Source organism: Corylus avellana, chromosome 3, assembly GCF_965113065.1.
Source record: "Corylus avellana chromosome 3, dhCorAvel1.hap1.2, whole genome shotgun sequence".
In the NCBI taxonomy this organism is placed as follows: domain Eukaryota; kingdom Viridiplantae; phylum Streptophyta; class Magnoliopsida; order Fagales; family Betulaceae; genus Corylus; species Corylus avellana.
In genome coordinates this window covers 35,135,483-35,158,130 of record NC_142492.1, presented here as the reverse complement: position 1 = coordinate 35,158,130, position 22,648 = coordinate 35,135,483, and the positions used below count along the sequence as shown (strand labels likewise).

Below are 22,648 nucleotides of genomic sequence, written 5' to 3'. Positions count from 1 at the left end.
CATCTTGATGTCTTCAATGCAGTCCAATTCTATAAGGAGAGGAGCTGCTGACTTATGTCGGCTAGGATAAACCGAGCTTTATAAGTGATTATAGAAAAATTTCAAATTGACTAATCATTTTGAAGTAATAAGCTTTTTTCTCAAGATAGTCTAATTTAACTATTTATGGGAATTGTAATCCTTCAGTGAATATAAAAAAGAAAAAAAAAAAAATTGAAAACAATGTGATATTGAATTGGAATCATACCATCAAGGGCCTCTTACAACCAACTACCCAATTGCGGGGTAAAAGGCATTGTCAGATAACATTTTGATTCTAAGTGTTACATATGACAAGTGTTGCTTTAACTCTGTATATAAATTCTTCTCTCTCCTTTTAAGTCGATTTTCAATGGTGAGTTCTATGTAAAATTTGTATCACAAAATCCCCCATCCAGGACGACCATGGTTGTGCCAATTGGCTCATAAATCGAAGTCATACTCACCCATGGGTGTGCGTGACAGTGCTCAACCAGCCAGCCATTGACCATACGAAATGTCCTAAAGTTTACATTCCTATGTTTCTGTCCTCGAGCAATCCACCAAATCAGACCATTACCAGAGTATTCTTTTTCAACACAGTTGATTATGTTGTTATGGTTCGTAGGATTAGCATGTAAGATTCATTGGATAAGAATGTTGAACATCCAAGCAATTGCTCTGGTGGCAGTAAACAACTGGGTCCAATGAAGACCCCAGGCAAGCAGAATTAACAGTTGCTCTGAATGGCAATTGCAGAGAAAACCTAAACCTATGTTGAAACCTAGCCCTAACCCTGTCAATTGAACAACATATTAGCTAGCAATGAAAAATTACATTCCTCTTCCATTGAAATTATCCCCTTCCCTTCTTTGCTGAATGACCAGTCTTCCGCTTGTGGCGACTGAAATCTGACACAAACCGGAATGTCTGCCCACAGCCTGGCTCGGCGCACACATAAGGACGAGCACCTGTGTGAACCCTAATGTGTTCAGTTCGAGCCCATGCCCACTTGAATGTCATCTTGCAGCCCTTCCAAGGGCACTTAAGAGGACGGTCATCCAGATGAACTCGCCGGTGCTGCACCAGATATTTATGCGAGAAGAACTTTTTCCCACAGCCCTTGACTGGACAGATATTTCTTTTATGCAAGGCGAGCTCTTGTTTTGAGCCAAAACTCATGGTGCAGCCCTCAACATCACACAGGAATTCTACTTCCTCATCCGCCACTTTTGGATAATAGTGTCCAGCTGAAGCCTTCACAGCAGAAGCATTCTTCTTCACTTTTTTCCTACTAGTTTGCTGCTTCTCTTTTGGTTTGGCTTCAGGCTCTTTTGGGGGCTTTGGGATTCTCTTCCTAAGGCGTGTGCTAGGTCCACCTTCCGGGTCCTCTTCGACATATAAGCCAAACCGGCCAGCATTCTGTTCAGATTGATTATTCCGAAGCCGAGGAGTTCGTTGTTTAATTTGTTGAGGGGTCTCTTTTTTCATAACCCGACGGGTCACCTGTTTTGCAGCCTGAGAGGTCCCGTGTTTCACATGCCGAGTGGTCTCTTTCTTCATTTGCTGACGGGTCTCTGGTTTCATTCTCTTACTCCGAAGAATCCTCCTATGCTGATGATGAGAATTATCATCCAGTGAAATATTCGAAACTGCATCTTCTCTCTCAATGCCTTTGGCTTGCTTGATTTTAGGAAGCCTCTGGTGCTGCTGATGTGAATTATCCCCAAGGGAATCATCTGAAACTGCATCTTCTCTCTCAATGGCTTTGGCTTGCTTGATTTTAGGAAGCCTCCGGTGCTGCTGATGTGAATTGTCCCCAAGTGAATCATCTGAAACTGCATCTTCTCTCTCAATGCATTTGGCTTGATTCCTTCTAGGAACTCTCCTAATCTGCTGATGAGAATTATCCTCCAGTGAATCATCAGAAGATGCTTCTCTCCCAATCTTGCTTTTAGCAATCCTCCTATTATGCTGATGAGAATTATTCCCTGGTGAACCGTCTGATTTTGCATCTTCTCTCTCTAAATATTTGGGTTGCTTGCCCCTAAGAATCCTCCTATGCCGCAGATGAGAATTATCCTCCATTGAATCATCTGAAACTGCATCTTCTCTCTCATCAAAAAAGGCTTCCTTGCTTTTAGAAGTCCTCCAATGTAGCTGATGAGAATTATTCTCCGATGAATCATCTGAAACTGCATGGTCCCTATCTATAGATTTGGCTGGTTTGCCTAGGGTCCTGCTATGCTGCCGATGAGAATTATCTTCCACAGAATAATCTGAAACTGCATCTTCTCTATCAATACATTTGGCTTTTTTGGTAGACCCACTTTCTACTGTCATCTTTCTCTTCCTACGATATTTTCTGATAACCGTGGGGGCTTCACTTTTAACTGCTGTGCTTTCTGTTTTTCTCTCAAGCTTCACATCCGGCATTGTCCAAGTTTGGATGCTTCTGTCTTCTTCATCATCATCGGGATCCCCTTTTGCCAAAAAGGGATGAACCTGATGTGACATCCAGACTTTCCCACACCATTTCCCTGCCACTACTTTTTTCTGCCTGCCTGACCTCCTCCCGTAGACACTAGCTTTTCTAGGCGAGCTAGCCGGAGAACTACGGCCGAATGCATTATAAATAACAAAATTGTAAGGCATCTGCTTACTGTAAAGAGTAGAGCGGCTAAGGTTGGCACTGTAAAAGAGATTGATTCCAAGCTTTACAGCCCAATCCCCATTGCCAGGAATTGCTTCCTGGCTATCCAGAGCTGACCGGATCCCGTCCTCATCCTCTTTGGTGGCACTTCTGAATGTGATATCATTCCAGAGATAATCAATTCCAAGTTCTTCTGCCAACAACTTTGCTTCAGCCTCTATCTTGGGATAATCTGAAAATGTTATTACAGATAATATATGGATGATTAGATGGCAGATGATAGCTCAGAACTATACGTTGGAAAAACTCATGACAAATCTTTTCAAGACACAAGACATGCTGATAAAAAACCAATTTGTAAAAAGTGGCTGATAAATACCACTGATAGTAATATATAAATATAAATATATGTGTGTGCATATATATATATATATAAACAGTGAAGCTATTGATGCAAATCCACAGCAGAAGATATCCAATGTGAAATTCATGATATGGTAAAGGACTCTATTGACCGTGCAAAAGAGATTACGATATAATAACCTAGTACAGATGTATCTCTTCAATCTGGGAGCAGCTTGTTTATTCCAAAAAATAAAAAATAGCATATCACTGTGTGAAATTATATAATTTGCCATACTAAAACTTTTCATATTTCCTATTTTAACTAATTGGATCTCAGCACTCAGTTCCCAAAATAAACCTAATCTTTCATCTCTATTTTTCCTTAGCATATAAGGTAAAATGTGGAACTTAAAAATCTGGGAAGAAAAAATATGAAAACTAAGTGGGAAATGTCCATATTATGTATGAACAATTGTTAGAGCATGCACCTGGATGACAAAGGAGCAGTATATGCACTCCTCCTATTGGACGAAGTTGCTGCTCTACTTCTATGGCATGCTCAAGACAGAAGACATGCATTCTAGAAGAGTCTTCATCAGATCTTGGAGCCAATGACATATTGGGGTTCTCTATTGGTACAATTGCCTTGCCAAACTTCGTTTTCTCAGCATCATGGGCATCTGGAGAACAATCTGAACTAATATGGGATACTGTCATTGGATCACTTAATATGCCCTCCAATCCATTTGACTTTAAGGAAGTACGATCATCAGTTCTAAACTCAACAGAGCAGTCAGAAGCTCGACTTCCATTCTTGAGAACCCCAGTTGCATTATGGGGGCAGTCTTGCATGGGAGGCGAACCAGAATTATCACGTTGATATATACTTTCTGACGAACAATTTATCAACTTAGTTTCATCAGCGCATGTAGGAAAATCTGGTTCACCCTGATCCTCCTCAGAGTCAGATGAATTTCCATAAGTCGAAGCTAATAGGCCAAGAGCAGTAGTGTCTCTCTGTGATTCAGCATTAGAAACCACTTCATGACTTTGATCTGCCATCTCAATTTGGTAATCAACAGATTGAACAGGGACATCATATAAACCATCTGGGGCACTTTTCTCCATCCGTTCTGCATATGGAAAGAAAAATATTTATAAATATTTTGGTTAAATCACCACTTGTTCAAATGCTTAAGCTGCTAAGAAATGGCAAATTTAATCATTTAATTATATTCTTTTTTTGATAAACAATCAAGCGAAGCGCCCCTACGTACACCGGAAGTATACACAAGGATGCCAACCAGAAAAACAAAAGCAAAAAGACAAAGAAAAACCCACAAAGCAAACCCAAATGATTATAACTACTGCTTTGATATCATGTTAAATCACCGCTTGTTCTAAAAGTTAAAGTTGATAGGAAATGATAAATTTTTTTGATAGGTAATTCAATATCATTAAAAAGAGAAGCACAACCCTAGTACAGATGAAGCATATAAGAGAAACCCCTAATCAGGAAAAAAGGAAATGTTAAATTTAATCATTTAATCATATTCTAACAATTCCAAAAAGAATCTCCTTCGAGGAAAACTTGAACAATATAAAGAAAGCCTATGCACAATAAAATCAAAGAAATATTTGCAGGCTATGGGTAAAATGTAGTCACTAGGATAATCATACTGAGTTTTAGATATGATTAGAAAAAGGAATCCATACAACGTGATAAATAGTTGCATCCAAAGTAGGAATGCACCTTTATTAAACTAGGTAAACAAAAAGTACTTTGTTTCAGCAAATAGCTATACAGCCTGGACAAAGAAAAAAAATTATAATTTAAACCATAATAAACAATATCAGAGGATCACTTCATATCAATCAGGATCACTTCATATCAATCCTCACATAAGTATAGATTTACAACCATCATCGTTGCACTAACAAAACTATATTTGTTCTGCATTTAACATGACGAATTATCATAATTGGTTTTCCACCCAAATACTTCAATCTTCTTCTCTGCCCCTGCCATGAAACACAACACTGTTTCATTGGTTTAAAAGTTATTAGAAAAAAAAAAAAGAGGCAATTTGCTCCTCTCTACAGGAATGCTACAAGGTTTAATTTGAAAAAAGAAATCAATCCTGCCAAGCCCCAAAAGAAAAGAAAGGTGAACAAAAATGATTCTAACAAAAGGAATGGCATGAGTGAAAGGAGAAAAACAATGACGCATGAGAGAAAACTCAACCCCCACCAAAACCCATTACACACTAGCTTAGACTGTTCATTAGTATACAACACATTACACAAAGATAATTTCTCCTGGCTACTCAAAAGAAATGAAGGCCCATGCTCCAGAAGTGATTAGAATAGGCTGGCTACGACCACACTGATAAACTAATAAAATAATGAAGGATCTAAAGCCCTGGACATCTCACCCGAAAGGCACATGTTGGACATAGATGCCAGGTCCAGAAACATAGAAAATCTCTACTTGATCACAATCTAAGATCATATAATGAAGGCAAGTTTCAAGAGGAGATCTTTCTAGAAACCTACCTGTACCAATATCCTGATCAGAAGTAATTGCACTCCCGTTAGCAATGGTAAACCCATCACCAACTACTCCAGAACCAACAACCCAATCATTAAAGAAGCTACAATCAGCTGACATAAGGTATCTAGAAGCTGGTTCTCTTGGTTGAATGATAGCAACACAAGCAAAGCTTAGAATTCCACATGTGACACATGAAAATAGTCTCTGATCTGACAACCCATCGCTTTGAATTGTGTTTTCTCTTTCACAGTCTGTATTCAGTGTCTTGGAATTTGAGGAGCACATATTATTAAATCTACTCAATGAGGATATTCTGTTCCTCTCATACAAAGAGCCAAAATTTCCTTTCACTGGAAAGGAACCTTTCACTAGCCCAATTCCCTGGTTCCTGTCTCGCACAAGATCATCAGAAACTACACTTGAGGATTTCATTTTCATCACTTCCCCAGAACTGCATAAACCAGGGGCCAAGCTGGCGTTTACTCTTAACTGGGATCCAACACGTAATTTCGAACAAACGGATATATCAGAAGAACTTTGTGGAAGAAGTACAACTGAAGATCCGTTTCCAAGAATGCGAAGCAGGTCATTATTCTGTACTACATTCTGCACAAATAGCTCTTTAACCATTGTTTCTCCTTCACCCTTTTTCTTATCTTTTAGCCGAGAACTTCGTGGTTCAGCACTGATGCTCGCAGGTATTCTGCGTAGAGAAAATAAAAATTAAAGGGGTCTATAAAAAGTAAGTCAGTTACTTACTCATCAAAAAAAAAAAGGGGTCTATAAAACATGTGAACTATCTATTTTTCAATCTATTGTACTTCTGGTATCTCATAATACAATTTTGGAAGACTTTGTGGCACATTGGAGAATTTTCACTAGGAACTTATATCCTCTAAAACTATGTGGAAAAATAATACAACAATGAGAGATATGAACAACCAACAGATACCCAAAAAAAAAATGAAGGTGAAGTGAAATGGGGAAGCCTGAAAGCACGGTACTGGAAGAATGACACTGCTAGAACAACAGTGAGCAAAAATAGATATAAACGGTGATAGAACAAACCTTGAACATAATGCCAGTGCAAGATCATAAAGTAACTGGAAATGAGACACCATGGGAGGATAATTGATAGAAGCTCTTCGAACAGCAGCATCTTTAGCAACTCTCAACCATTCAGGAGTTGCAATATTAGCTGCCTCCCCACAGTTAAATCCTAAACGGCAAAAATCAATGGGAATAAATAAGTATCCTCATTTAATAACAGCAACAACAATCATCATTACAATTGCAAACTCAAATTAACATATTAGAATTGAAAGGTCTCTCACCATGACTGAACCCTGTATGATAGGCTCGTGGGAAAGTGACAACAAATTCCCCAGCATTTTGCACTAACCTGATTTGAAGCAATTTTGAAAGAGTAAGAGATATATAAATGCATTCATGCCACTACTCAAGATAATGCATGTTACAGGCATCTATAATCAAGGATGTGGTAATTTATGCAAATAATGTCTTCCGGGTGTACTATTTACTCTCCGCAGATGGAAGAAAAAATGAGACGAAAATTCATTTATAAGAATCTACTTTCTAAAAGCTTTATTCTCTTTCAACCAGTATTTTAACTTCTACCATCGATCAGGTTGAAGTTGCTTAAAATAAGAATCACACAAAAAGTGATTCCTTAGCTAATAACATCATCAGCTCTGAAAGCCATTGAAAGTGAACCATGCTTCGTATTCAATATAAGGATGCTCATAGAAAGCAAAATCAGAACATTGAGAAGCAGAACAGGACACAAATCAAAAGCTCACCTGCAACATGGAACCCCTGCACTACTAAACACTTCAGGTGACATCACTGTGGTCTTTTCCCCAAGAATAGCAAAAGTAACTGATCAAAGATAAATGAAAATGAGCTTAGTAGACTAAAACAGCGTAGAGAAACATAAAAATCACCTAAAATCCTCCCAATTCATCGAAACAAGATGGTTCAAGTGCTTAACTCATTTAACCAAAACAAACAACATAGTGATCTCTTTGTCAATCCACTTCATTTCTAAAATGTTGTTCGGCAGTCATAAACATGGAAATGCAACAACCTCCAATGAAATTCAAACACATTTAGTAACAAAAACAGGGGAGGCCCAAGTGGCGAACTCACCAAGAGGGTTGATCTCTCCTCCATAGCCATGAACCCTGACCACCTCCTCGAACGCGACAGCGGCGTCCCTCGGCACGCCGTACCACGTCTTCCCGGCCCCCATGTGCAGGTAATTCAAGCTGTGCAAGTCGTGATCCTCCACGTGCCAAGCGAACCAGCTAAATAACATGGCTACGTACACCATCGGAGACGTGACCCCAGGAATCTCCTCCTTCATGAACCTCAACAGAGACCCATTCGACCGCGACACCCCCCTCATGTTCCACGCAGTCTCTCCAAGGCTCACACCCTCCCACCCCACCTCCCTGCTTTTCTTGGGACTAAACGGCACGAAGGCCGAGCCCGGAATGTCGTTCGCGTACTCCACTGAGAAGGGCTTGTCCACGGTGGCCTTCCAATAAAGGGTCTCGATTTCCAGGGCCGAAGGGTGCGCCCCAGCCCCACCTCTCTTCCCACCACCACCACACTTCTTCAAATAGGTCTTCTCGAAGGCCTTGGCCTTGGCCTCGAACTGCTCGAACGTGTAATACTCGCCGCTCTGCCACACGGGTCTCTGAACCGGGCGGGGCCTTCTTGGGCAGAACCCGATCTGCTGCTGCCGGGTCGTGAATGTGGGCTCGGACTCTGGGTTCCGCGCCGACAGCGACCGGTTCAGGTTCGCAATTGCAGTCTTCTTCGGCGAGGGTGGCACCGGCGGGACGATTTTGCAGATTCCATACTTGGAGGCCTCCTTCTCGATCTTGAAAATGTAGGAAATCGGATCTTGGAACTCGGATAGGGTCGGGTGGTACTCCGGAGCCAAAGGTAAGGTTTTGAGCCATGGGAGCACCTCCTGAGCTGCCTCCGAAGCTGCCATTGATAAACCAATACAGGTGGAATTTAGGTCGAGGGAGTGAGATTACTCTTTTGGGTCTCTCATTCAAACCCACCCCCAACCCATATTGGGACACTCGCAGCGAAAGCGAAGCAGAGAGAAGAAGCTATTCAGATTCTACGCCCCATTTTTTTTTTTTTTTTTTTTGCTTCTCTGAAAAAAATAATTAATAAAGGAATTTCCTTTCCTCTGTTTTTTTATGTGACAGAGGAGGAGAGGGATGGTGAAAAAAATTGTGGGAGGGGAGGGGAGGGGCAGAGGAGTGGGAGTAGTGTTTTAGTGTGGGGGAGGGGGGTGTGTGGAGTAGACATGAGTGGGGTTTTATTCTGGGTTTGGGCAACTTCCTGAAAATGACTGTCTTTTCTCGGGGATTTACCGTTGGTGCCATTTTTATTTTTATTTTTATTTTTTCGTTTTTTTAGTTTTTCGGTGTTTCTCAGTTTTGGATAATTGAAGGAGCAGTGAAATTTGGTAAAAGAACCGTTGTCGACTGGTGGAGAATGATGAAAATGATTTCTTTGCAGTTTTGCCCCTTTATTTTGCTGTTTTGTGCTTGTAGGCCTATAATCAGCGGCATTTTCTATCTCAAAAATGTTTGGTTTGCAAAAGCTTTTAGTATAATTTCTTACAACTTATTTTAGGGGCGAAAAGGCGGGCGACTAAATTGGGTTTAAGAAATTTCTTTTAACTTAATCTATAAAAGTGACATGTGTCCCTTAACATGTGAGATGCACATATTTTTTTAATAACAGAAATAAAGTTAAAATAAATTTTATTAAAAATTCATGTACTATCTCATATATTATTCAAAAAAAAAAGACATATCACTTCAAAAATATATATATATAGACATATACCACTATTATAGATTATGTTGAAGGAAATTCTTCCAACCCAGTTGGAAATAAAACTTTGTCATTGACTTGTCCGTTCATAATTCATGAAATTATTAAAAAAAAAATTAACTTGTCATTTTAATTAGTTATTATTAATTATACATTTTTAATCATTTTACCAATCAAAACTTATCACAAAGGAAAAAATAAAAATTATAGTACCCAAGCATTTTTTAAAAAAATTTATAATTTTTGATAAGAAAAATTAGTTGCTTAATAACCACATGTTAAATGTTACATTAATTTATATAATAAAAGTTATAATATTCCCAATAACACTTTTTATATTCTACTTTTTTTTTCTTTTTTTTTTCTTTAGTGTTTAACTGTTTATCGCATTTGGAGAACAGAGGAGTGAATTTTATGAGAGACGGTTTGGTGAATAGTGGTGAAGTAAAGTTTTTGCAGTTGTGCCCTTTTGGATTTTTTTTTTCGCCCAGTTATTTTGCTGTTTTGTGGTTTGTAGGCCTAAAGAGCAGTGCTTTGGGTTTTGACACTGGGTTTGGTCAATGGGAGTCAACCGTGGCCAATTGAACGATGACATGTCAGCGGATGTCCACTTTAAAGTCTTTAGAGGTTTAAAATCTCCCTTTATTCTACTTACAAAAGAAAAATCCTCTCTATGTGAGTTTGTTCGATTGGACTGAGGTGCAACTATGCAGGGCATATTTGATATATATATAACCTTTTTAGACTAATTATTCTTCTTACTCATTTATTATACATATTTTATATTAATTAATGTGTCCTGTTTATAAAAAAATAAAAAAATAAAAAATTTATTTACTAAAAAAGAATCATTTAAACATGTTAAGTCAATCGGTGTAAAATTAAGATGCAATTAGTGTAAATAGTAGTATTACTCAACCTTTTATTTTATGGACAAAGATCCTATTCATTTCAAGTAAAATTGAGAGAAGTAATTTCACAATTAAAATATTATTTTATTGCATCTAACAGTGTATATAGTGTCATGTCATTTAAAATTTTTAAATAATGTAACAACATATTTAGGGTCTGTTTAAAATTGCGTTTTAAGAGTCTAAAATTACTTTTAACACTCAAAAAATCCGTTTTAAAAAAAAAAATACTCGTTTGATAAAAAAATTAAAAGTGCTTTGAATTGTTAAAAAAGCCTAAAAATAGCCAAAACGCACTTTTGATAAAAACTTAAAAATTAAGTTTTTACCCAAAAACTCTTTTTGACTTAAAAGCTATATTTTTCAAAACGTAATTTCAAACAGGCTTTTATTATGTTACAATATATTATATATAACAAAAAGTAATAACTTTTTTTTATTTTTTACCTTAAAATAGCTAATCTCCGTTGGATAATGCCAAATTGAATGAATTAAAAATCCGCATTTGGAAACAAAACACAGTGAGATTTTCATATTTTTGTTTGATTACCATATCATGCACTTGTGTTACTGGCCAAAATAGAAAGAGAAAAAGTAAATGATGCATATCTTTTCGGGCCTTTGGGCAAAAGATCAAGGCATATCATGCACACTAGTCCACCCAACTTTTTCTATGAGCAGAGCATTTTCCAGTTGTTTTTTTCTCTTTGAAAACACCCCACCACCAAAAGAAAAAACATTTTTTTTCAATCATCGTGCATGGTGTTAAAATATTGCTGCTGCTTCGAATGACATGTCTAAAAAAATCTAAGTTTTTATTTTCCCACACTATAATAAGTTTGTTTTCCTACTTTTTATTTTTTATTTTTTGTACGCCTATTATGCTTAGGGATAAAGTTTTATTTTTCCACATAGCCACCATAAAGGCCTTAGTGGCCACCGTGAGGCTGTCAAACGGCCCTAATAACCACTTTGAGGTCTCAAGATGGTCCTAGCACCCACTGTGAGGTCGTCACGGCTTTGGCGGCCTATTGTGGGGGCCTTCATACTGCCCTGACGACCTATCATAAAGGTTGTTAAATAGCGATTACCAAATTTGTTTTGGCAACCTACTGTTGGAGCCTTCATACCGCCTTGACGACTTATCGTAGGGGTTGTTATACAGAGGCTACGAAATATGTTTGGCAGCCTCACATTAACTGTTAGATTAACGACCATCGTAGTGACCGCTAACATCAGGATCAGGTGGCCACCACATCAACTTTTGTTTAGAAGTTTTTAAAATTTTTTTTTCTTTTTTTTTATACATGCAACCAGCAACCTTGACACTTGAATATATATATAGACAATCTTCACACTTGAAAAATAAAACGTAAAATATTTATTTTTTTTTTGAGAAATATTTTGTGTTTTTTTTTTTTAAAAAAGACTTTTATGATTTGTTTTGAAAAGTATTAGTTTAGTGTAATGATTAATAATTCAAATGCCAAGAGATTGTTGGAGAAGTAGGCAGCACATGTTTTATGGCTCTAATTTTGTCAAACAAGGAGGATGTGGTTTTAAGATATTTTAATATTTTTTTTGGCTCAATATTCTCATATTAAATGTAGGAGCGATACTATATTTTTATCGAGCACTAGCAATAGACACCGTATAAGAGCATTCACAACAGCTCCTCTATATGTGGTTCATTTTCCTAAGTTTAAGAAAAATGTCGAAAATGTCACAAAAATCCACCCACAGCAGAGTCCCTAAATGAGCCCGAAATATTAGGATCACGATAGTGGAACCCAATGTATTGGGTTCAACTGTAGCAATCCTTATGCTTATTAAAATATAAAAAATTTGATTCTCTCTCCTCTCACATCACAAAAGTAAAAAACATATTATTTTAATGATATAAGGAAGTGTTAAGGAAAGCTATTGTGGAGTGTATTTAGATAGAGAAATCAAAAGTAGTTTTAATCTTTAAATTTAAGAAAAATGATGAGGAAGTTGTTGGGAATGTTCTAACATTAAAATATTATATTTTTATTTTTTTTATTTTTATATTCATTTATTTTGCATAGGGAGGTGTGATAGGAGAGAGAATGTCATTTTATAATTATAATAAACCATGTAGACTGCTAGGTCCAACTGTAGCAATCCTAATTTATAAGGAAGATATAAGAAAGCTGTTGTAGATGAGTTTTTGTGATTTTTTTTTAGATTTTCCCTATATGTAGGGAAAAGAAGCAACTTTAGGATAGCTACTAGGAAGTATATTTGGCTCGGGAAGCAAAAAGTAATTTTGCTCTCTAAACTTAGGAAAAATCAAAGGGAAGCTATTGGCAGTGCTCCACTTGTCTACCAATTCCCAATGTTGTACTCCCAATCAACCATTTAATTTTTTTTGTTTGTTATTTCAAAATAATTAATCTAAAAGTTAGTTGAGAGTGTCATATTAGCATTGTTGGACAATTGTAAAAGATTAATGAGGGGACCTTGATTGAGGGGTTAAATCTAATTTTAAGGCCCATAAATGAGAATTAATTTTCAAAACAGGAGACTAAATACCCCTAGTTTCGCCCATGAATCCCACCAAAAGAAAAAATGCAATTGTCTAATATTGGATATTTGCCTATAAGTAGCTTCTCTAATTTCTTGTTCATCTGTTTCCTTAATTAAAGAATAACGTCGATTACTTAAATAAATAAAAGTTACGTGAAATACGTCACATCAACCAATATAAAATAAATGTAAAAAATAACGTTAGTCTTCTTAAAACTAAAGACCTGAGCATCTGTTTTGGTCTAGACCCCACATAAGAGTTTCCTTCCACATGAGCTATTTGTTATTGCATTAATCCAAGCTGATTAAAGCACACATAGGGGGAGAGAGAGGGGAAGTACCAAATATAGCTTCATCACTACATGTATTATTATTGTTAATTTTTTTTTTTTTTTTTTTTTTAGAGAAAAAAGTTGTATAAACTATTTACTCATTAGAATATTTATAAAATACTACTACAAAGGCAACAAAGCAGATTTTTGCAATCATTAGATTCCACAACGGCCACCCTCCACCAATGATAACGAGATGCCATCTTTTTCCTCATGTCACGTAGCTCATGCAATTGGTCCCACCAAAAACGAACCCCAATATAACTGTATTACAAATACATAAACCATAAAATTCAAAGATATTCCAACGATAGATGTTATTCTTGTTTTTTTTTGTTTTTTTTGTTTTTTTTTTTATTTTTTTTTGTCCATTTAAAATTGATATAGCTTTTAAAATTATAAAACCAATGATAATTTAAAAAACCACATCAATTTTAAGTGGATACAAGGGTGATGTCTCTCATTACTCTATTATATAATACATTTTTATTCAACAACTATCTCAGAAGGCTAATGTAGAATTTCAACCAATCATTAAATCAGTCATTATTAGTAATTATATATATAAAAAAAAAAAAAAAAAAAATCCAAGAGTTGGTTGATATTGCTATATTAGTATTGAGGGATAGGGGTAGAATAAAAAAATAGTATATAACATTAGCTTTTGTTTGGCTACCAAGAGGTATTAAAAAAACGTTTTTTTTTTTTTTTTGTTAAAAAAAAGGTGTTACTAGGAGTACTGCTTTTAGTACAAGCTCTTTACAAACTGACATAATAGTTTACGTAGCTTATCACACCAACTACCAAACTGACTTGATAATCCACACGGCACCAGAGCTTCAACTCTACCGCCTTGGTTTGCCTCCTACGGTGCTGCCTCCACACCTGCACAGACAATGGCAACCACCTTGTCCCTTCCTCCTCACTTGGACACTGATTTCATTGTGAAAATGGAGAACAAACAAATATATATCGACACCCACAGCCAAACCGTGAGTCTGGTCATCGACTCATGGAAACTCATAGCGTTCGCTCAGTGTGGACAATGGTAGTTAAAGGTGGCAAGGTCTCAAGATGGAAGAGGGCTAGGGTTGTGTGGCTGACGTGGCAAATATGTGGCTAATGTAGCAAATGCCATGAGTATCGCCGCAAGTTTGTAAGGAATTGTGGTAAATACTGTAATACCCCAAACATTTTCCTAAAGAAACTCTTTCACTTTAGTAATTTAGTGACCCCAAAAGAAATTTAGTCAAAGTTTCAGAGTGGACGTTAAAGATGCTCATGAAAAGACCCATATGGCCTGAGACCACATCCAACATCGGACCATCAAATCTTCTCAACTTCTTTTTTTGTTCTGGTGTTTAACATTTTAGATGACATCCATGTTCATGTCTCACGCATTTCCTTTCTTTTTTTTAAACTTTTGTCCCATTTACTTTCCTAATTATGGGGGACACGGGGCAGAGTTGGACCAAGTTCCACTTTTATCATATTAACACAGTAAAACCAGCATTCCCAATTAATGTAATAGCTGCCATGTGCATCTCTAGTTGGTCCTTAGCTACAAATATAAGAGAAGCATCACAAAAAAACTACCTCAGAGGTTGCCATTTGATACATTCACCAAGAAGGCTTCTTGTTGAGAATGGCAGCATCTTTAAAAAGGGGCACATACAGACTTCTACATGGAAGCTTCGCCATGCTTGGCGTTGGGACATGCTTGTGAAAGCTCAAATGTAATGGGGCAATGATCGCTTCCATAAAAACCTGCCAAGAGTTTAAGAGTAATGTCAGATATCTTGTATCCTACAAGAGAAAATGTAGGGGTTGACACAGCAAGAAATCACAACATCCCTCATTTTCAAGTGGCACCATTGTAGAAAATAAAGCTCCAACATTTGATGGAAAAAAAAAAAACCAAAGCAGCACGTACTCACACCACACTGAATCTATGCATGACCAATTGAACTCATTTAACAACCTAAAATATATAAAGAGACCGAAACTGTAACTGAATTCACCCCCCTCCCAACCCAAAAGAAAAAAGAAAACACAAACAGTGATATAGGTAAGTACGCATGTGGAACAGATAACATCATCAACATCCTCTGCATAATGAGCAATGGTTCACCCATAAGATGAAGAAAAATGGTTGAGCAACCAGAATTCCTTGTTGGTAAGCCATGTGAAGACAGTTGATGCAGTCATGAGGTGTCGTGGTCTCCAACAGCAACCAGTTGAGGGAATGTTTCTAACTGACCATGCTTTTAAATGCATGACATTGCCAAAATGGTATGGCATCTTCAGCCATGATTCATCTATAAGATGAAGGAAAATGGTTGAGCATACCCCCATTTATTGTTGGTTAGCCATTTGAAGACTGGATATAGTCATTCAGAGACCTGCAGTGCCAAGGTCTCGAACAACTGGCACTTTGGTGTTTATATTATTATTATTATTATTATTATTTTATAAGTAATCGAAGTTTATTTAGAGCGAAAGGATGCAACCCAAGTACAAAAAAAGTATACAAAAGAAACACCTAACATGAAAAGGACAAAAGATCAAGAAAATCAGGAAAATCAGAAATATGTAAACAATCATATGCAGCTAGGATGATAGGCCATTCCATTGAAGCCGGTCAAAAAGAAAAAGGTCTTTATCTCCACTATCTCTCACTCACACCCTTTAAAACTTTAATAATTTCTTTTTCTCCTGAAACACAACATTAAACATGGTGGAATTATCTCCCACATTGTTGCACTCTGGAAATTACTCAAGAGCCCTCTAAAACTAACATAAAAGGGGGGGGGGGGGGGGTGGTTTGAACCGGCAATGAAATGATTTTTCTAAATTTAGCTATATTTCTACTACTAGTTTCAAGTATGAATTACACACACTCCCAAAAAACAAGAGTATTACTCAAAATGAAATAAGATGCACCTTGTAATTCAATCCCTTTCCCATGTATCTCACATGCAACAATCCTATCTTTGAGTTTCTCTGAAACTACAAAATAGTCTATCCTCATCCTTTTTCCACGATACCTGCAAGAAAACCACACATCATAATCATCAGAAAGTAAAAACCAGCCTAAGATAGTCAATCAGTCAATCACTCCCACAGTCCCACTTGAAAACGTAATCAATTTCACATTTTAATGGTATTGCCAAACATATATTTTGATCATCAATAGACTAGAACAGTCGCAATGAATTAATAATCCAAATCTGTTAATTATAGCATCAATTTCCTAGGTATATTGATCCATATGATATCAAAAATCTCTTACTTCCCAATGGGATGCCCAGACCATGAGAAGCCACACTCCATGTCCTTCTCCTTGTGTAGGAATCTATATGCATCAATTAACTTTCCCCTGAAGTATAATCCAAATGACTCGGTAAACAAAATTGAGAACTTCATGAATGGGAAAACTTATTAAAACAAGAGAAATAAGGAAACACATTTATAACTAGAAACAATAAAAGTTCAATTTTCAATTTTTGGTCGTAAATATGACTAAGGATATAGCAAAGTGGATAAACTTCATACACTATATTTTAGACCTAGCTTCATAGCAAGAATCTGCTAATAATAAGTGACATTCATGCTCTAGAAACCCAATTTTACTTTTCCTACTCACAATGAGTGAAAACTAGGGGATTTGTGGTAGCAAAATCATGAAACTATCATGGCAATGCCTCAAATAAGCATGAGACAAGTTTGGGAGATGAAAATTCTTCAATATTTCATCTGTGGAATATTTACCAATATGGAAACGTGAAATAAAATTTTCCTAAAAGCAATGGAGCCGATTTTCCATGAAGCAGTAAATATAATGGAGCCATGATTGTCCTCCAAACATGCACATGCAGTGAGATAAGCAGTAAAAATAATAGAAGTATAATGAATCCATGACCAATAGAGCTATTTTCCCATTAAAAAAAGGGGTTAAAAGCAGCAACAGGTATAATGAGAAAACTGGAAGAACCTGCTTTCCTCTTTCCATTGTAAGGAAAAAAGGGGGAAAAGAAGACAGTGAAACTAAAAGGAATTATTGGAACCAAGTCACCACTGTTCCACTTTTTCCCAACTGACTTCAGTCTCATGGAAAAACCATTTGTTTGTAGGCCATGGTTTCACCATCCTAATTGCTACTCAAAATCAAGGAAGCAAAGATTTTCTAATGGAATCACGCACTCTTTCAATATGGTACCAAAACGCTTCCTTTCAGATAAGGTAAATCCAGGCTGCCCACAATCCTGCATCATCAAAAGTTAAGTGGAAGCCATATCAATAAGATACTCTTATAAATACAGGGTATGCCATATAGTACAGTGCATATTTGGAGGTAAAAAAATGAAAAGCTACAGGTTATTAAGACATTAAGCTGACGCACAAGTTCATAATCATAAACAGGGACTTCCCAGAAAGTGGTCATGGTCAACAGAAATGGTACTGGTACAAGGCCTTTCCTAGATGAAGGTAAACTTACCATCATTGTTATAAAAATTAAAACGGAGCTAGTGGGCACACGAAATGCACAAGCATTAGAAAAAAAGAAAGGTGGTCCCTACTCATTTCAACAGCTTATTTTCAACTTTAAATGTTTTGCAAATTTGCATCATTACAAAAATAAAGTATTACATAATTACGCCCAAAAAAGCAACAATATACTAACACCTCTTTATTTGGAGGAACATAACCATTGAGCTTTGCTGCACTGAAAAATTCTGGATGACTCACATCAATCTCTTCATGGCTGCAAGTAAAAGGGGGAAAAAGAAGTATAAGGTTCGTGATAAGGATATTGATCTATTTGAAGGATGAGATGCATAATGCTGAACAAACTAAGTCAAAACATTCATAACTTATGCCAAACTCCTTTTTAGTTACTAGTACTCAAATGGTCACTTTCTTGGATATATAAGTATTATGGACACTAAGTTCCATAGAGCCGTGATGCACATTGATCATGAATACTGAAGATAACCAGAGTGTGAAGTGACACACCCTAGTAGTGTTCAAACAATAAATAAATCTCTATTTATGTTCAAGGAGGTATGAAGCACAAGCCTGTCAATATAAGGTAAAGGACAAAACAAATGCAAGCAGTTGGATGAAGATAAAGCAAAATGCTCCCCAACCCAAGAGTAAATAAACCAAAGCAGAAAATGCTCACCTAACATTCAGATCACCACACCATATAAGAGGCTTATCTGAAGATTGAAGGACAAAGTCCAATATCCTTTTATCCCATTTCCTTCTCCTTATAAATGAATTTTCCTCCTCTTTCCAACCATTGTTTGGTGCATATGTATTCAATAAGCGGAATGTATCGAACTCAGCTAAAATGACCCGGCCATCTGGTTCATGCTTTGAAGCTAGAAACAAAGACAACTAATATGATTCAACTGCCATTCCATTCCATATGCAGAAAAGAAACAGCATTCAACTGATAGATTTCAAAGCATGAATGTGTATACAAGACTTTTCCAAGTATGGAATTAACAGATGTAAGGATTAGGAAAATGAACACGCATTCTTCTTTTTTATTTGGCAACTATATAGACATCCATTCAGTCTAAAAAAACAGTTCACAATATACAAGTTATGAAAGCATATTGCACTAAGTTTTAGATCTTCTTTTACTTATCAAAAAAAAAATTTAGACCTTTTCCATCAAACTGAGAAAATGAAAATTACAAAATCATAGCATTTAAGGCTCTTAAATGTCATTGTCATTGCCTATGCAATGTCCTGCATTAATAACGATAACAATAAAAAAAATTACAAGATTCCTTTCTGTTGCATCACTCACATGTATGCCCTAAACCTAAAAGGTAAAGAAGAAACAACAAATTTATGGTGCTAGCTCCCTTAAAGAGAAACATAGCAGAATAAGTCACCAATTGGACATTGATATAGCAATTAGATAGGAAAACATAGATACCTGGCATAGTATCAATTGGTCCCTATTCATTCAGTCAAAGTTTCCACGGCGTTTTCACGCCACTCTCATTCATATTTAGTAACAACAAACTAACTGACGTCCCAATGGGCGTCTCATATAAAATTTTAATACAAAAGGGTGTTGAGTATTAACAAATGCCTCTAATTGGAACTATGCTTTATCAGCACTTGGCTCAACCAACACACCCACATCACAAACAGATACTATATTTCACCCAATTTCATAACATATAGCCAGCAGCAGGCGTACAATGGAGGGTTATGCCGGCACAGACATCTGTTTTCCTTTTGCCTAATAAAAGTCATTTAGACTTCCTTTTAACCAGCTGCTGTGAGATAACATACAGACCATATTTTTTATATAAAGACTGCAATACCCCCAAATATTTGACAATAATTGACTCTAATCAGGACTATAAGTCTAAACAGAACACACAAAAACTATAGTTCAAAAACCAATCACATCTGCAGCTTCCAAATCCTTCAAAATCATCCATGTAATTTTAAGTAATTACAAGCATACCTTATGCAGTTACATTAGATTACACACACAAACACACACAAAGGAATAGATCAAAATGATTAAAGACTCGTATTCAGGAGATGCATGGACAAATTGTAGTGTGGAAATAAAATGGTGAGTATCTAATTATGATTTTGGATGATTTAACTCGTTCGTTAGAGTTCATCCCACAAAAGATTAATACCTCTCTTGTCAAGATTAAAGAAGACATTTTTCGGTTGGCAACACTTCTTTACAAAAAGTGCAGTTCCTGCATACTTTGAATCTGCAAGAGACCACCAAACACGATAATTTGCAAAGGGTAGACTTGAAAGGGCACGTATCAAAATCTGCATGGTTTTAAATGAAAATAAAAATATTAATATAATTTTTTGATAAGTAAACATATCAAAATCAAACATTAAATATCAAAATTTTGAGACTTAGACATATCATCAGAGTTATATCTATGTTAAACTGTTCTCTAAAAACATGTGAATGAAATCTACAAGTAGGATGTATGCTTCCCTCTTAGTCAATGTCAAGCAAAGCCATCATTTTCAATCGTAAGAAGAAAATAAATACACTTCCCTATTCAATCAGTAAGGTGGGTAAATTTATAAACAAGGCTATCTTCATGTTCTCTATGTTAATGGGAAATTTATAAAACTTGATAACATAACCAACAGAGCAATTTCAAAATATGTTTTGGAACTTAGACATAAGATTCAGATTTAGGGTATAAAGCACACTTCAACTAATGAGCAACTGGTAGCAATGATGTAATGCACTCATGGCACAATATAAGTTCCAGTGCTTAGTACAAGGCTCAAATTAAACTAATAATCCATTAAACATGAATATAGTCACTCTACATTTGAAAATCTGCTAAAGAAATTCAAGTTCACTTAGAAATAATTGAAGCGTTTTTGTAACTATTTGTATGCTACTGCAGCTATAATCTTCTATGGTTCAGTAACATTCTTTTGATAAGTTTTTCTGCTAGTTGATACGACATGGTTCAATAATATTTTAATTCATCAAAAAAGAAAAAGAGTAAAGGATGTTTCAATAAAAACAGGAGTCACGCACACACTCAGGCTACTAACAGGAAAAAGTGTTACCTGTTTTTCTTCGCGTGATGAGTTTGTATCATCTTTTAATTCTCCTGGATTTTTAGGTGCACCCTTTGAACCAGCTGCAGGCACCCTTACTTCCTATCAGTTATATGTAGTTAGTTACCAACAATATATGAGGAAAAAGAATTAGGTGTGGTTGTTATTAGTTTAGAATCATCGTGTACCAGAACCATTTTACAATAAGATGAGCTAAGTCAATTGACATAAGTCACAGAACAAAACTAAAGCACACATTAAGGTAAGCCAAAGCCATCCTACAGGCTCAGCTTAACATAGCCTCAATATCTTAACAACCCTTTCACATGTGCAGAAACCTCTCAAAATCTCAAAACCTAACTAGTGTAATATAAGGCCGAGTGCTACTCCATCAAAAGCAAGTTAAACCACTAATTCCACAAAAAGAAAAAAGAAAACAGAATCAAACACATGTTCGGAAAAATTATCAAATTTCATAAACCCCATATACCGAATTTCCATCAGAGACCAACACGTCAAACACCCATGTGCAATTCCACACATGCGTCCACGTTCAAAGACCCAAACCTTAGATACCCACGTCCCACTACACACATTCATCAATGTGCCCATATATAAAATACCCACTTGCCATTACGCTCATTTGTCAATGTTCATCGACACCCCACACGAAATCAAGAAAAAAAATTAAATAGGGTACAACAGAATAGAGAGTGTAGGTGTGTGAGTGACTGAGTCACCTGTATTGCAATGACATCAGGGTCAAAACTTGTCACGAACTTGTTGAGCTCAGGCCAGTCGTTCTTGACTCGGAGAAGAAAGCTATTGGCATTCCAGGTCAAGAACTTCAACGGCTCTCTCTTGTCCTCGCCGGATATTTCCCTGTTCTCTCCGTCGTCCTTTTCAGAAGGTGAAAGAGAGGGCTTCTTTGAAGACCCTTCCTTCTCTATCGGTTTAAAGAAACGTTTCATTCTTCGTCAAAGTCTCTCAACGGATCAACTCGGTTATAGTTTCTCTCAAGTATCAGAGGTTTCTGTAATGTCGCTCCCTGCAGGCATATGCCCTTGTAAATTTACATGAAGCTTGGGATAATCCTTTCCATTGGGTAGCAATAGCATTTCCGTACGAGATATGCTATATCGGATAAAAAATTATTTTTAGTTCATAAAAGTCTTAGGTGACAAGAGGCCATAAGTCCATTAGTGGGTAGGGCAATAACAATTATGGATGAGGCCTATGACCTTTTGCCACCTAAAACTTTTATGGACAAAACATGATATTTTTATTGCACCATATCATTTCTCTTTCCGTATTCCGCTGCCGTGGCACTGTAACTTTACACTGCCACGTTAGTTAAACAAATGGTTAATTTTTATTTTTCTTTAACTATCACTTATTTAAACATGCATTTGTTTCAAAGTAAATTTTTTTTTTATTATAAAATATTTTGAAATAATTTTTTTTTCTTTGTTAAATCCTAACGAAAGAAAACATTGCATAAAATTGAAAATTGGATACATTAAATTGACTCAATTGAGAGTTTTTAAACTTTAAGAAAATATAATTGCAAATATAATGAAAGTTCAGGGGTTAGATGATGCTTCCCTGATAATTTATCAATATTTATAGTAACATTTACGAGATATATGGGTTGAGCTTTTAAATGAATTGTCACTTTGCTAGGGCTAGTAATAAGAACTTAACTAATCTTAGATACTGTTCTCATTCTTAATCATCTAGACAAGTTGCTGGTAGGTTAGAAGACAAACTTTGGAAAGAAAAAAAAAACATGAATGATTTTTTT

At 36.3% G+C, this 22,648-nt stretch overlaps 2 protein-coding genes across 3 annotated transcripts; both read right to left on the bottom strand.

Moving 5' to 3' along the window:
* Positions 1 to 645: 645 nt before the first annotated feature.
* REF6 (relative of early flowering 6) lies at positions 646 to 8,887 on the bottom strand. Its single transcript, XM_059585434.2, has 7 exons — positions 7,740 to 8,887; positions 7,391 to 7,469; positions 6,905 to 6,972; positions 6,639 to 6,789; positions 5,573 to 6,273; positions 3,505 to 4,149; positions 646 to 2,903 (listed from the first exon to the last, which is right to left on the bottom strand). Exons 1-7 carry the CDS (start codon positions 8,593 to 8,595, stop codon positions 874 to 876), a joined length of 4,530 nt encoding a protein of 1,509 aa, XP_059441417.2. The 5' UTR covers positions 8,596 to 8,887; the 3' UTR covers positions 646 to 873.
* A 5,840-nt stretch (positions 8,888 to 14,727) lies between these two features.
* On the bottom strand, positions 14,728 to 21,925 carry LOC132175236 (DNAse I-like superfamily protein). 2 transcript variants are annotated; one of them, XM_059587107.2, is made up of 9 exons: positions 21,585 to 21,925; positions 20,854 to 20,946; positions 19,935 to 20,079; positions 18,437 to 18,638; positions 17,938 to 18,016; positions 17,455 to 17,516; positions 16,544 to 16,630; positions 16,195 to 16,298; positions 14,728 to 15,018 (listed from the first exon to the last, which is right to left on the bottom strand). In XM_059587107.2, exons 1-9 carry the CDS (start codon positions 21,813 to 21,815, stop codon positions 14,933 to 14,935), a joined length of 1,089 nt encoding a protein of 362 aa, XP_059443090.1. In that variant the 5' UTR covers positions 21,816 to 21,925; the 3' UTR covers positions 14,728 to 14,932. The 2 variants fall into 2 exon arrangements, with proteins under 2 accessions (XP_059443090.1, XP_059443091.1); XM_059587108.2 differs by lacking the exon at positions 16,544 to 16,630.
* Positions 21,926 to 22,648: the final 723 nt, after the last annotated feature.

What these genes read in the sequence shown, in the direction of transcription:
- REF6 (XM_059585434.2), bottom strand. Translation starts at nt 8,595, where the DNA reads ATGGCAGCTTCGGAGGCAGCTCAGGAGGTGCTCCCATGGCTCAAAACC. An exon ending in TCATACAGGGTTCAGTCATG is followed by an intron (nt 6,790 to 6,904) that starts GTGAGAGACCTT and finishes TTTGCCGTTTAG; the next exon opens with GATTTAACTGTGGGGAGGCA. An exon ending in GCACTGGCATTATGTTCAAG is followed by an intron (nt 6,274 to 6,638) that starts GTTTGTTCTATC and finishes TTCTCTACGCAG; the next exon opens with AATACCTGCGAGCATCAGTG.
- LOC132175236 (XM_059587107.2), bottom strand. Translation starts at nt 21,815, where the DNA reads ATGAAACGTTTCTTTAAACCGATAGAGAAGGAAGGGTCTTCAAAGAAG. An exon ending in CATCACGCGAAGAAAAACAG is followed by an intron (nt 20,080 to 20,853) that starts GTAACACTTTTT and finishes AAAACCATGCAG; the next exon opens with ATTTTGATACGTGCCCTTTC. An exon ending in GAAAGGGATTGAATTACAAG is followed by an intron (nt 15,019 to 16,194) that starts GTGCATCTTATT and finishes AACTCTTGGCAG; the next exon opens with GTTTTTATGGAAGCGATCAT.